Source organism: Vombatus ursinus, unplaced genomic scaffold (assembly GCF_900497805.2).
Source record: "Vombatus ursinus unplaced genomic scaffold, bare-nosed wombat genome assembly UNPS02014784.1, whole genome shotgun sequence".
Classification (NCBI taxonomy): domain Eukaryota; kingdom Metazoa; phylum Chordata; class Mammalia; order Diprotodontia; family Vombatidae; genus Vombatus; species Vombatus ursinus.
Window position 1 is genome coordinate 9,027,561 of NW_020954562.1, and position 14,624 is coordinate 9,042,184.

Consider the following 14,624-nt stretch of genomic DNA (forward strand, 5'->3'; position numbering starts at 1 on the left):
CTTCAAACAAAATGCTGAATGTGATATGACCACAAAACAGAAAGCTGAATCAATGTGCTGATAATTCAGTACAAAAATGTGACGGGGCAGGGATAAGGACTACAAGGCTTTAGCTGAAAACAGTTGGATAAGAAAACAGGAGGCCTTAGATTATCTACAATGAATATTATTAAGATTAAGATAAATAGCTAATGAATAGTTGCTGTATTTGTACAAAGCCTAAGGATATAGTACTTTTTCTTCAAATACCAAACTAGAATTTAAGTAGTTTCATGTCCCAACAGATCAAAAAACAGCACCTAATCACACTATCAGCAGGTCCAAAACCTATTGATAGATGTTAGGGTTATATACCATCTTATCCAGTCTTCCCACAAACAACTTCATCATCAAGAGTCATCCACCCTTTGTATGAATATTTAAGGTGACAAGGTAGTGTCACCTACCTCAAGTCCCTTTACCCAATGACAGGGAGGCTTCAATTACTGGTTTCTTGTTTTGTTTATTAAATTCTTTCTTTTGGTGTGCCAAAATCTGACTCTGTATAAACTTTCACCCATTTGTTCTTTCTTCTATGCATTTACATTATCTTTTAAATACATTAATATTCCCCTTGAATTGATTTTTCTATACTTTGCATTTATCCCAGTTAATTTAGGCCTAGTCTTGTAGCTTGTTAAGATCATTTTAAATTTTTTGTCATTTGTGATTGTATCTTTTTCCAGCTTTGTGTTATCTTCAAATTTTAAAGAATTTCTATTTTTATGTCTTTATTGAAGCCTCTCATAATGTGTGTATACATACGTGTGCATGACAGAGAGAGAGAGAGAGAGAGAGCGCCTTTTGATACTCCACCAAAGATTTCTATCCAAGTTGTCAGCAACTCTTAATTAACACTATGTTGGTAAATTTACTTAAGGATCTGTGAAAATCACCTTTGAGCATCACACATGCCACTCTAAGGTTATCTTGGGAGGGTGTCAAAAGTTATTATATCGTATGTAAAGCAATCTCCTAATACACCAAACTAACATCTCTACCAAAAGAGGCAATAAGATTTGTTTGGCAATAAGTCTAACCAAACCACATAATAGATGGCATTATTCTGATAATGATCCCTTAAGTCCATTAAAATGTTAATAAAAATATAAGGTTAACTGAAAATTATTTTAGGCTAATTCTAGCCTAATGAATCAGGCTAGTAGTTTTTTCCAAAACTACTCATGGGAACCCAGACTATACTCTTGGACCTGACACATAAATGTGGGCAGAGATGATGTCTGTCTGCATACCAGTGCAATTTCTTTTTTTTTTTCAGAAGCCAATAAATATATGAATATTTAAAACATACTAGCTGTTGAACAGGGTGACCATGGCAGGATGAGGGGGAAAGTAAAGCTTTCCATTACTCAAAATTAAGCTCTAGTAGATGTTTAAGTGGAGACCTAGTCCTCAGAATGGAAGCTGCAACACAAGACCCCTTGGGATAAAGCAATACTCTTCTTTACTTTTCATGCAATAGTCTACCTAATATTAAAAGTTTATCCATAAATAAGGATCATGGAAATAAGCAATGATAGGGTTGCTGTTAGGACGACTAAAACATAAGCCTCTCTCCTGTTCCCTATTAAGTAGGAGTTTACTTAAAACATCTTACCCATCTACATTCATCTCAAAATTGTTTTCACTCATCATAGTCTAAACACATATAAGTAATATACTATTATCTTTAATTTTCAGTTAAGCTCCTCAGAATTTATTGATCACAATATATAATAGTTGTAAAATTCACTTACTATTCTTTCATCATTTTTATAATAGTTCAGCGTTCTTTTCTGATCTTTTATAGACAAGATAAGTAACAGGTACTAGTCCAAGGTCATCCAAGTAAGCCTGTGGTGAAACCAGCTAGAACTGAGCAGACCTGATAACTATTTTCCGGCTTATTTCATTGAGCCACCTAGCCTCCCAAAAAAAAAAAAAAAGTTTTCTCCTTAAAGGAAAAACCAAATTCCTCTCCTTGTAAAACAGTAATTTTCTCAAGCAGCTTTCATTACATGCTATGATGTTCATTTTTAGTAAAAATATCTCTTTCAATGTAAATATCTATAATAACAATTAGAAGTCAATATAAAAAACATTTAAAAGCTGATGTATTTAAAGGTATTCCCTTGTTCTTTACCTCAAGATAACAATTTGGTGCAACAGAGAGAGTAACATCTATATCTGAAGAGTTAACTACTGAGACAGGGTACAGTATGAATATTTACAACAGTCCTCTTATCCGGAGTAACGTAGTCTATTTAACCTGCCCTTGGCTTACTTTCCCATGTGATCTCCGAGCTTCCTCAATTGCTGTCTAAAAGGTTTAAATGACAAAAATAAAAATCAAGAAATCAATCTTTGGGAGGAACAGCGGAGAAAGATGGTCGAACTTCAGTGGCCAAAGGCATCTAAAAGCTGTCTGCTCAGGGCATTTAGCAAAAGCGGCCAAAACTTTTTTTCCCAAAAAATAGTCCTCTGGTGGCCAAAGAATACAAAGTGGAAAACCAAAACACAAACACACACACGCATACATATACACACACACACCATACTGACTGTGCCTCCGGATTACGCAGCTCCTTCTCCCTTCTCAAAGTGAACACCACGCAACGCGGAGCAGCAACGGCAGGACCACTGCAGTCCTTACACACCTGCCTCTTTCCTGCGCAGGGGTCTCAGTCTCTTCTACCTGTTGCTACGTCCACCTCCTCTACCACGAGCGGGTCGCCGCTGTTGCGCAGCCCCCCTAAGTCCAACCACATTTAAGCGGGCAAGTGCCGCTCTCCTTGCACGGAGAGAACATGAAACAGCAATGCTCGCCCAGGTGACTACACGGGTTTCCTCTGCAGAGCCTGAAGGCTCTATCTCTCTAGCCCAATGACACCCGGGGCGCGGAGAGAGAGAGAGAGGCAGGGGGGCAGGGCCAGGGCTACCAACGAGTGGGAGGGGAGATGGGAGGGAGGAGAAGGTGGGGGGAGCGAGAGGGCCGATCCTTTTAAAAGCAGGTCACATGTCCAGATATAAAGTTCAGATTGAGCTCCCGCCTCTCAAAGCCTTTCCCATTGGCCCAGAGAAAAGTAAAGAGCCACGCTACCCCGAGCAGGCAAGCTTCTCATTGGAGAAACAGGATTGTCAGTCACTAGGCGGGCGACATGACTGATACAAAGTTGCTGCGACACAGCTTGGAATATGTGGCTCCCCCTTAAAGCCACAGAAGGGGCAAGAGCGCTGGAAACCAAAGACTACGACACTGATGCATGCATATCATCTACTCTTCTCCCAGTTGCTTATTGCTTCTCGTCCGAATGCATTGCATTCAAACTAACTCTTCCCTCTTCCTTAATAAGCCTGCCATTGATTTGGAAGAGGAAGAGGCGGGGGGAGAAGTTAAAAGGGTCGGGGTCCTTTCACAGAATTGGTAATCTGGGTGTTTCCTCACGCGCTCTACCTGCAGCACCAGGTGAGCAGCAGCTATCAATGCCACTGGCCTTCCCTAAGTATTATGGAGGAGAGTGTAGTGGGCTTTAATGGACAGCAAAGCTGCTTCCCTTCGCCGCCTTCCCTCGGTTTTTCAGTTATTTCTCAGCAGAGAAGCCGCCGCCACCACGGATGTTTAAGCGCTAGATGATTATTTTCCCATTAGTTTTTCCTTGCCTGAACCATTTGGGAGCAGCAGAAGGTTGTCAATGCAGTAAAATCCTTTAAATACATCCTCCCCCCCCCCCCAAAACGCACAAGGGTCAAGGACTGGAGCTGTTCTGCCATATATCATATATATGGCAAATATACATATTTTTTCCTACTAGTTTAGCTTTGGGGTTTCTGCCAGGCCTAATTTACCATCGAGGATTTTCACTTCTTTAAAACTGTGTTAGGAGACAATTGGGAAAAATAAATGAGTAGAGGAGAAGGAACAAAACTATTAAACTAAAAAGTGTCTGCAATAAGATTTCCGTTTCCCTTTGGCATCCCCCCCACCTCAGCTCAGCTATCTCCTCCCACCCACCCAAACTCTACAGTTACTAAGCAAATGATACGACTCCATAACTTGGATTTCTAAGGACTTTTTATGCACAACGTATACACCCGTACAAAGCTTTGGCTCCAAGTCTGCAGCAGTGACGTACACACCTAAATCTAGTCCCTCCACCCCCCAAGCCTCCTAGACTTAGAGCCCCGAGGACAGCAGCAGCAGCAGCAGCTGTGTGCAATAATTCCCCTCCCCCGCCTCACCTCCTCACCCGCCAAAGACATAGCTTGAAGCACCCCTCACTCACAACTCCTCCTGTCTTGTCTTTACCATTTGGGAACCCAGGCCAGAACACCTACCCTGCTGCCTCAAATCCACCGAGGGTCGGTTAAATTCCATGCACAAACCCTTCCCAAGCGGGAAGTCCGGGCAGCGAATCCATTTGCTTGCTGCTCCCTACTTTCACACACAAATGTCCCAGACAACAAACTACAACTCCATTCCTTGCAGTCTAGAGTCCCAGAGACTTCAGCACCCGAGGAACAACTTTCGCCGCAGGGCTCGCCGTCACGCCTACTTTCTCGATTTAATAACTGGTCAAACATTGATCCGCACTCTCAGACTTAGCGGGCATTCTATAGCTAAGGAGCGAGAGAGGATCCCAGACCGAGCTACCCGATTGGGAGAGGAGAGGAGACAGCGGGGGAGCAGCCGTCTGCTGAGTTATTTATTATTTAAAGAAATGGACGTGTCTCTTTTACTAAGTTTTTAGCTCATTTGAGGGGAAGGCTGATCTTGATCTAGATCTTGGTTTTTTTGCAAAGACCTGGGTTAAAACTCTATAGGAGCAGTAACGCCTTCCACCCACCCCCATTACCACCATCCAACATAATACTCCAGCTCCCTCGCCTCTGAACCCCGTAATAGCCTCACATCTCCCATTACCCTCTACCTTCGCTTACTTTCCCTTTACCTCTCCACCCGCAGCCCCTTGCCCCAAAACTACTCTGTACAGCTCGCTCCGCTGGCTGCTGCTTTTCCGCAAAGAAATGGTCTCTGGCCGCCGCTGCCAGCACCGCTGTCTGTACAAAGTGATTTTCCCTGCACTCACCTTTTCTAGGACATGGTGAGGTGGTTGTGGAGGAGCCGCCGAGACTCCTGCTGCCGCTGCCGCCGCCAACAAGTCCAATAATAGTAAAATGGTGACAAGGATGGGGATGATGATAATAACAACAATAACTGTAATGACGGTGGTTATAGTAATAATGTTGTTAAAACGCAGGAGAAGGCGACAGCGTTAAATCCTGGTAGAAAGGGTTACAACCCTTCTACACACACACACACTCACATAACATGCGCACCCCCAACAGCGGCCGCGACGGCGGCTCCTCCAGGCTCTACCGCCGCCCCCCCCCCCGCTTTACACATAAACACACACAATACACACACAACACACACACAATCCCCCCCCTTCCCTTTCCTGAAGGCTGTTTGATGCTGCTGCTGCCGGTAGGGAGAGTAGGTGCAGAGATAGATAGGAGGCAGGGAAGTCCAGCCGGATGATCCCTCTCTCCTTTTCCTTCTCTGTTTCTCTCCCTCCCTCCAGTTCAGCTTTGGCTCCCTCTCCTTACCCCTCCCCCCCGCCCCCTCTAGGGGACTGGTGACAGCTCTACCGAAGGGGTGTGTGTGTGTGTGTGTGTGTGTGTGTGCTTGTGTGCGCGCGCGCGCGAGCGCGGGGGTGGGGGTGGGGGTACTGGGAGTACTCCTCCCGCCCCCACTCCTCCGTCACACCCTCACCGGTGGGGACGGGCAGAGGCTTGGGGAGGGCTACCAGGGTACCAGAGAGACACGCAGACAGGAGCGGGGACAGGGGAAGAGAGGAAGGATGGAGGAAGACAGGGACCTACAGCAGCGCCCGCCAGGTCTCAGGAGAGGGGAGAAAACACCCCAAAGGCAACACGCACACCCCACTCCCAAGAATAATAATGACAGAATGAAAACTCGGGGCCAGTCCCCGGGCGCTTGCCCCGGATGCTTCTTCAGGTGCACTTCGCACCTGCCTGCGGAGGGAGGAGAAGGCTGGGGACCACAAGACCACGGTCAGGGAGGAGGGGGAGGGGGAGGAGAGAAGAGGAAGGAAGGGAAAAGTTTCTTTTCCTCCACCTCCTCCACCCCTCCTGCTCGCCTCCTACCGTCTTGGGTTTACCCCTTCCCCCTCTCCCCTCAAGGCTGTCTCCCCTCCCTTACTCCCACGAAGGGGCGGGGGGAGAAGGAGGGAAGAGGGGAGGTGAGTTTGCGAATGTGCGTGTGTGTCTTGGACTCACTCGGCTTCTGCAGCCGGTGCCCCAGCTCCGGACCGCGGCTCTTCCGCCAGCGGCGGCGGCTCCGCTGACTGAGCCCCAGTGGGCGAGCTCCCGGGGCTCCCCCTCCCCCAAACCTGCCCGGGAGGCGCGCGCGGCCAGACTCCAGAGCCCGCGCTGCGCGCACTCGTGCCGGCACACATTTACACTCGCACACACGCGCACCCCGACGCCGACGGGAAAGTGAAAGAGGGAGGGGGGCGGGCCCGGGGAGGGGTCAGGCGGCTGCTGCGGGAGCAGCTGCTCCGCCGCTCGGGCTGTCTGCGTCCAGAGAGTAGGGGAGCCGCGCCGAGGCGGGGGGGAGGGGGAGCCTAGGGGGCGGCAGCGCGTGGGAGGAGGCGCGGGGAGCCGGGGGGCCGCCCTCCCTGTCGTCGTGCACCCGCGCTCCGGGTCTTGGGGTGGAGGACTGCGCGCGGGCGCGCCCACGTCCTGAAGACCCTTCCTTCCACCCCACCCTCTCGCCTCAGGAGAGCTCCCACCTTTAGGTGGACTAGGGGAAAATCTGCTTGCCCCTGTCTTTCCTAGTGTCCTGCATTATGATGCTTAGTTAGAGGAACTGCTCCACTGCTCCCCCCCTCTCCCCACCCTCGACGTTCTTATAGACGACACCTCTCCCACTGGTCTCCCCACTCCTGGACAAATCAAAGTTTCTAATCCCACCCTCGCCGCCCCTTGCAGGATTTTGCTCCACACTCTGTATTACTGTAGCACCCCACCCCATCCCCCGCCAAGTATTAGGGCATCCCCGCGCCCACCAAGAAAACGTCATCACCCGCTGTTGGAAAACTTATGCAGCATCTCATTAATACTTTACTGTTACTGGTCCTCCCTTCCAAGGAAGACAAGCCTCCGGCATAACAGCTTTTTTGCCTCTGCTTCTCTATTTATAAAATGAGTGGTTTTGGAGAGCCTTGGAGTCTATGAAGTCCTTAAAGACTTTAAAGTGTTAAGTGTTGCAAAAGTGCTATTCATAGGGAAAATTCCATTTAAGCCAAATGTCCTCAAAGATTTTAAAGTGTTAATGAATATTGTAGTGGTGTAGTGTTATTGGGGAAAATAACATTTAAAGAAAGTATTTTAACTATAAACGCGTATGCAACAAAGTAGAAAAAAAATGGTTTACCTGTATGTGAAGATCTGAGTTGCAAAGATAAATTGTGGGGTGATTATGTAGAAAGATTTACCTCAAAGAATTCCCTTAAATAGTTAATTTTTCTAGTGCATTTAAACTACAATTTAATTTGCAGAACTTTGCCTTATATAATTTTCAAGAATCAATGCTTTTTTAATTGAATTGCATTAAATTAAAGATAAATTTGTGCAAAAGAAGGTTTACCTCTACCGTCTTAGAAATTTAGCCAGGAACAGAATTTTTCCTTGATATGTTTGTGCTTTTCACGTGTAACTCTTCTCACATTTTAAAGTTATGTTTGTCTTTCCTCCTTTTAAAGAATCTTTGTTATTACATAAATAACAGGTTAAGGTTGAGCTTTTAAAAACACACATCAAAAAATTCTCCTGTGAGGTTTCCACACCAACAACACTGTTACTGCCAGACTATCTAATACAAAACAGTGCAAAGGAAGCAGGTATTTGGAATAAAAGTGGAGGTCCATAGATAGTTTATCTAATTGCAACACTTCGATCAATACTAGGTGATAATGGTGGGCAAATTGTGAAATGGTTTCACTTGTACAAGCATATGTTAAATGTTTACCCAAAATATTTCTACAGTTCCTTTCCCATTAATGTCATTCTTTAGCACCCTATCTTTTTCTCTATTCTAGCTGGCCATGGGGACAGGTGGTCCTTCATTTAAACTAATATAGCTCAGAGGTAAGTTCAGTGGCTACCTCTTGTAAAGAGAAGGTGACACTGGTTATGCTTGGAGCTATCCCAGAAGTAATGCCTCTGAAAGGTTTCATAGTGTGTGAGGTTTCAGAGCTTCCTGGCCATTATGAATACTGTTCATTCCAGGGTACTTCCAATAAAGAGCTTCACCAACATAGCAACTGGGGGGAGGGAACGCTTAGCAATATCTGACTCCTTTGTGTTTTTATTGTCTATCTTAACAAAATTTGGGCTTTTTTCCCTTTTCTTATCTTTTTTTTCCCCAGTGGATGATAAAGAAAAGAAGAAAAGAGATTTTTAAAAGCACAAAAATTAAATTGATCTCTGGACAGCTACCAAACCCTCTTAAATCTCCCAGCAGCTTCAGGTCCCATTTTGACAACTGTTCACCCTCTACCCAGAGCAGCTGGAACCTCAGGATAGGTCCCTCCTCCCTTTCGGTTTTTAGTGTCACATTCCCTAATGTATGCAGCTATAAAGTGCACGGCTCAGCCTTTGCAAATTTGTGACATCACATCCTCTATTATATAACTTCAAATACAAACCCTAATGTCTTGAATTTATACTGTAAAAAGCCTTCCTTGCTTTCTTGCAGCTTTTTGTGAGCCATCTTTCAGCTACCTATGCTATTGTCAAGAGTTGATGCTGGAAAAAAAAAAAGGATTTCTTTCTTAAAACTACAAAATATGAAGGTCAAAAAGTAAATATGCTTGATGTCATGTTTCAAAATGTAATGCCTATGACTACCATCCTTTGGAACTTCAGTCAATAAAAAGGAAAGTTCACTAAGCATCTCTTAATTTGATCTCACCTAATTTCTAAAAAGCAGACAACTAAACAGAGTTTTTGCCATGCTGACTTTTTTTTTTCTTTTTGAAAAGCTGAGCTTTTTTTTCCCTCCCTTGTACCAGCTGTTAGAAGGAAAGAGTTGAACCAGAGAGAGAAGGGGGATAGAGGAGGAGGGGAGAGAGAAAAAGAAGACAAATAAAGGAATGGAATTAAGATAGAACTTCTTTGTTTATTGCAAAACACACGTTACAGTTTATAAACACTTCGAGCAAATAAGAAATTGTGGACAAAAAGATAAATACAAAGCATATCAGGGTTCTGGTAATCTCCAAAAGAGACACAGCTACAGTTTGGGCTACTTGGATTTTTTTTTTTTTTTGTTCTCTGTTGGTTATTTATGGGTATCAGTATTTTTTTTAACCTGCCTGCCTATCTTTTCATCCATCTAACTACATTTCATTGGTAATGATTAAAACACAAAATATTTCAGAATAAAGTATTTGTATGGCCAGATTTTGAGATGCCAGAGCCCTAAACAGAATATGCATCACAATTAGTATGCCATATTATTAGAAGCAAATCAGATTTCACTGTGCCTACACTATTGCTCTATATTTAGAAATAATGTACAGTGGTTGAAAGGGGGAGGAGGAAGCCAGAGAAATGTGTTTTAATAAGAAACAAGAGATTTTTCATTTTCTCTTTTCATGCAGACTTGATTTAGAACACAGAAATTCATTCATCACAGATAAAAAGCAATTCTTAATCTTATATAAATAGCCGCATGACCTGTGTGTGCATTAAGTTTATGCATTGAACAGGTTGCCATTACATTGTATGCTATCAGAGCAACAGAAATGTGAGATAGTTCAATGGGCCAGCTAAAGAAAATGTAAATTTTCTCTTAAGCTTAATGGAAAATTCATTTAGTATTCTTTTGGTATTGCTTCACACAAGCAGTTCCTTTTCAGTTGTGTGTGTATACATATACAGGGTATGTGTATATAAATATACGTAGACATGCACACACATATATCAGATTTTAATAGCTGTGAATAACAACTAAGATAACATCTTGACCACCAAAAATTTTAAATAATTGCAAAAGATAATTACAAATGAATAAAATGCTACAGGAATCAGAATTTTTAGCCATGACAAAGAAAAAAAAAGATATGTTTTATTCTGAAGCAAAAAACTGTCTGTTGGTTTCAAGCAGCTCAGTGATTGAGTAAAATCAAGTGGAGCCAGTTTTATTTAGAAAGTATAATTTTTCAATGCCCACATACAAACAATACAAATTCTTTCATTTTTTCTTTAAGGGAATGTGCTTGGTGTCAGGAGCAGTAACATGGGAGTCAGAGAATGCCCAATATATTTTGTCACAAATTTGCAAGTAGGTCAAGAATAACTATGTGGGCACCTGAGAGGAGAAATTCTCTTCCCCAACACTAGATTTTCTAAAGGGAGGTTAACACATGTCAGATACATGACATTGAAAACAGCAGAGGGAGAAAAGCATAAGCCCCTTCATAGCAGATGTCATCTTTACTCCTAAAGATAGAGGTAAATTTGCTCTGGGTAGTGCAATATGAAGCAAACTAAAGAAGAAAGTCTGCAAGTATCAAATTTCCCTTCCACCTGTAGTCACCCCAAATTGAGTGATTTTGCACTAGGGGGAGTAGGGCTAATGGAATAGTGCAAAAGCTGCCTGCTGTGCCATATTATTTAGAGGTTATATGCCTTATTTTGAGAACTAAATCAAAGTGGATGGAGTTTTGAGCTTGTTCCAGATAAGGCAGGTGGGTATTTCCCATTTCACTCAAGCTAGTACAATGGAGAATTTATATAATCCTACAATAAATCATAATTTTATTTAATGGCATTTAGTATATGCCTAATTTTGGAACATCAGTCCATTAGCTCTCTTGTTGGGTGGGGGGACTATAACATTTGGTAAGACTTTGAATAAAAAACATATTAGATTTTATTAAATACTAGAGTTTGATGAATTAAAATAAGCTCTCCCTTCCCTCCTCTAGATTCCCTTGACAGGTGCAATCATTCTCATGTGGACGTATAGTTTTCCACAGATCACTACATAATTTTATTAATGCTTAACTTTGTGACATATAATCAATTTTTAAAGCTTTATGTAAAAATTAAGTATGTGTAAATAGTTTCTATATGAAAGGCTTATGCCACACCAATTATTAATATTTAAACCAGAGACTATTTTGAACCATTTCATGCTAATTATAGACATACTTTAATATTTTATCAGAGCGAATGGACAAGTCCCCTTTTAACCTGGTTCATTTCTTTTAAAAAACACACACAACAAAAATGCTTTTTAATGGCCTCAACCATAAATGTGGCTGAACCACAGCTAAGTGTAGCACCCTTGCCTACCTTTCTAATGCGTACTGACATATCAGTAACTTGCTTATGTGAAGAGCCAGCACATGCATTTCCAAAATAGAGGTTTTTAACACAGGTTTAAAATCTTGTCTTTACTTTTAGTTAGTTTTTATTTGTTTCAATTTTGCATTTTCATGGCTATTTGTGTCTATTTCACATCTTCATACTAGATTTTAAACTGAGTCCTTAGCACAGTGTTCTGGTCTTAGTAGGTACTCAATAAATGTCTCCTGAGTGAAATAGAATTGAATCAAATATATATACACACATATATATATATATGTGTGTGTATAAATGTGTATATATATACATATATACACATATATGTGTATGTACACACACACATACACACACAGAACTTTTAAAATCTTACGTATGATAAGCAATCTTCAAATACATCAAAGGAACTATGTTCTTCTCCATATGATATTCTCTCCAACAATGCAGATAGCAATCCATCCACATCTGCCTATCCTATGCAACTCTCATTTAAGTCCTCCCATAAATTCTAAATAGAGGAGGGTCCTTCCTCAAGTTTACTTGGTGTTACCTGGATACCAGTGGAACACAAGTGCTAGTCATCAGTTATTCCTTGCTCTGCCTATATGATGGGCTCATCTTTTTTTTTTCCCCTATCATACATTTCTCCAGTGACACTCTTTATGCCACTTCTGCACCATTTCTAGTTCATAATACATTTTATTCTGCTCAGATCCACCATGCAACTCCATTGCCCTTAGGTGATTCTCAACTTATTCTTAATTATATATACCCACCAATTCTATAAACAATAGCCACTGATAAAAATACACAAATAAACATATAAAATAAGGATGAGAATCCTACCTGATCCTTATAATCTTATTGATCTTGTGATCTTATTTTAATCTTATTGATTATAATATTATAATTTTATATATTATGTATTTATATATTATAATTTATATATTTATATATAATATAAGTATATATAAGTATATATAATTTATATATTATATTATCCTTTTTATTTATATTTATTTGTATATTATATTATCTTATTGCTTATAATCTTATAATCTTATTGACTTTATAATCTTATTTGTAGGTTCCCTTCCTATATCAAACAGTTACCAACTCCTCAACTTTATCTAACCAGTGATTAATACCCCAATATAATTTAACCCAGTTATATGAATTAGCTTTTACCAAAGTATGTTTATCTAGATCTCAGTCCTTAGAGAAAGTGGGCTCAAGCTTTAAGTATTTGACAGAAACCATTCCTTTCACCAAATTCATTCTGTTCACCATGTTTCATCCAAGTGTTACATAGTCAAAGGACAAAGAGTTTCCTTACTGGTGACTTGGCCACGTTGCTCCTCTACTGGACTGGGGTGGATCCAGTCCACCCTCAGGAATAGCTTCTCACCAGACTTAGCCGCCAGCAAACTCTGCCATAGATTCCAGTTTCTAGAGCTCTGGTGGCCCTTCCAAGTCTTTGAGGGTCACGAGGTCATAGACTACTCTGTTTTATTTCTTACATTCACTCACTTAGGAGCAGGAAAGAATGAAACACAACAGAGACATAAAAACAGAAGGGCCTTGAATTCACAGCTTCATGGTGACTGGGTGGGAGAGCCAAGGCTCCTCTCCCACTCCAAGGCCCACAGCAATTCATCCTCCTCAGTCAAAAGCCACCAGACAGTGACAGAATTCAAATTCCTCCCTTGGAACTTCTGTATGCATGCTTGGTTCTGGTTCTGCAGCCAATTAAAGAACTTTTCTTCACCATCCAATCAATAGTCAGAGAATGCTTGTGTATGCTCTGAATCAGGGACAGGGACCATTCATTCCTCATCATCACATACTTTTCCAGAAGCAGGCTCACCCAGCCTACATGTGGTTTGATATAGGAAGAACATATTGCACGTTCTTGAAAGACTGATCCCTCATTGGCTAGTGACTATACTTGTTTTTGCTTTAAATGTTAAAGATTATCTTATGCTGACATATCAGGGAATCCTTAGCACCAAATACTTCAATGAAAAGGTCCAGTAGATTTTTAAGTGTATTTAGAGTGAAAAAAATTTCTCCATTCTTTCATTATTGGATGGGTATCTTATAAAGAAAGAGGGACCCTGATGCAATTCCTAAGGTACAGCAAATCAGAGCAAGTACCCCAGTCCTAATGCTTTGAGCTTCAGATTTCTTATTTATAAAATGGAGATAATAATGTTATATATTTCTACTACCAACTTCATGAGATTGTTATGATACAATGAGATAATGATGTGAAAAATCACATTTTGTAATCACAAATTACAATAAAATATAAGATATTATTATTATTGTATCCTATGACCCATGGACCCCCAAGATCCTGGATTTCTATGATCTGTGTGCTATTTCATTTTCTTTCATTGGCTTATTGTTGCCACTTGGAGATACTCCAAAAAAACCTGTTTCCCAAAATGCAGATAACATGGTAGCCACCCACGTACATACTCTCAAGATAGCAATGCAATCAGTAAGACATTTTGTTTTTTTCATCCCACAGAAAATTTAGAAGATATAAAATACTAACATGAGCCCAGAAACATACAGCAAAACAGGATCCTACACAGTCCTTCATAGACTTGAAGTGCTACCTGTGCTTTGCATTTTCCCCAAGAAAGCAAGTATAATCTAGGACTGTCGAATATTCAATCCTCTTTCTATCTGACCCATACTATCTAAATAGCTCACTAATTTTGGTCTCAAAGTAGAATGCTGCTTGGTAACTATATAGGTAAAGATCTTCTTGCTATAGACCACAGCTTCTTTATCTAGAAGGTCTGATCTCTATACTCTCAAACTTAGGAACTTGAACTTTGGGTATCCTATGAGGCAACCTCCAAAACTGGCCCTGACAAATAAATCTTCCCTTTCTAGCTAGAAGACTAGATTGCTAGATCACCCTGCATAAATAATTCAAAATCCCTCTTCCTTCACCCAGATATTTGGAATTCACAAATACTGTCTCTGAACTATCCTCTTGAGCTCTGTGGGCACACATCTCTGCCCTGTGCTTTTGGAGGAAATTCAGTGTGTCCTTAATTTTCTCCCATTTCTTGGCCTGGGAAAGTCCGTTCTCTGGATGTCTCCTATCAGGCCAGCTGTAAGTAGATAGATAGATAGATAGATAGATAGATAGATAGATAGATAGATAG

At 41.5% G+C, this 14,624-nt stretch overlaps 1 protein-coding gene across 4 annotated transcripts in view; it reads right to left on the minus strand.

The window, feature by feature from the left end:
* NR3C2 (nuclear receptor subfamily 3 group C member 2) overlaps nucleotides 1-5,314 on the minus strand; it is a 375,105-nt gene extending 369,791 nt beyond the window's left edge. For 2 of the 4 annotated variants that reach the window (XM_027866799.1, XM_027866798.1), the window contains exon 1: nucleotides 4,375-4,476. In XM_027866799.1, the coding sequence (XP_027722600.1) occupies nucleotides 4,375-4,414 (40 nt within the window). In that variant the 5' untranslated portion in view covers nucleotides 4,415-4,476. Of the gene's footprint in view, nucleotides 1-2,592; nucleotides 2,917-4,374; nucleotides 4,477-5,126 lie in introns of those variants that run through there. The other 2 variants (XM_027866801.1, XM_027866800.1) reach the window with 2 other exon arrangements.
* Nucleotides 5,315-14,624: the final 9,310 nt, after the last annotated feature.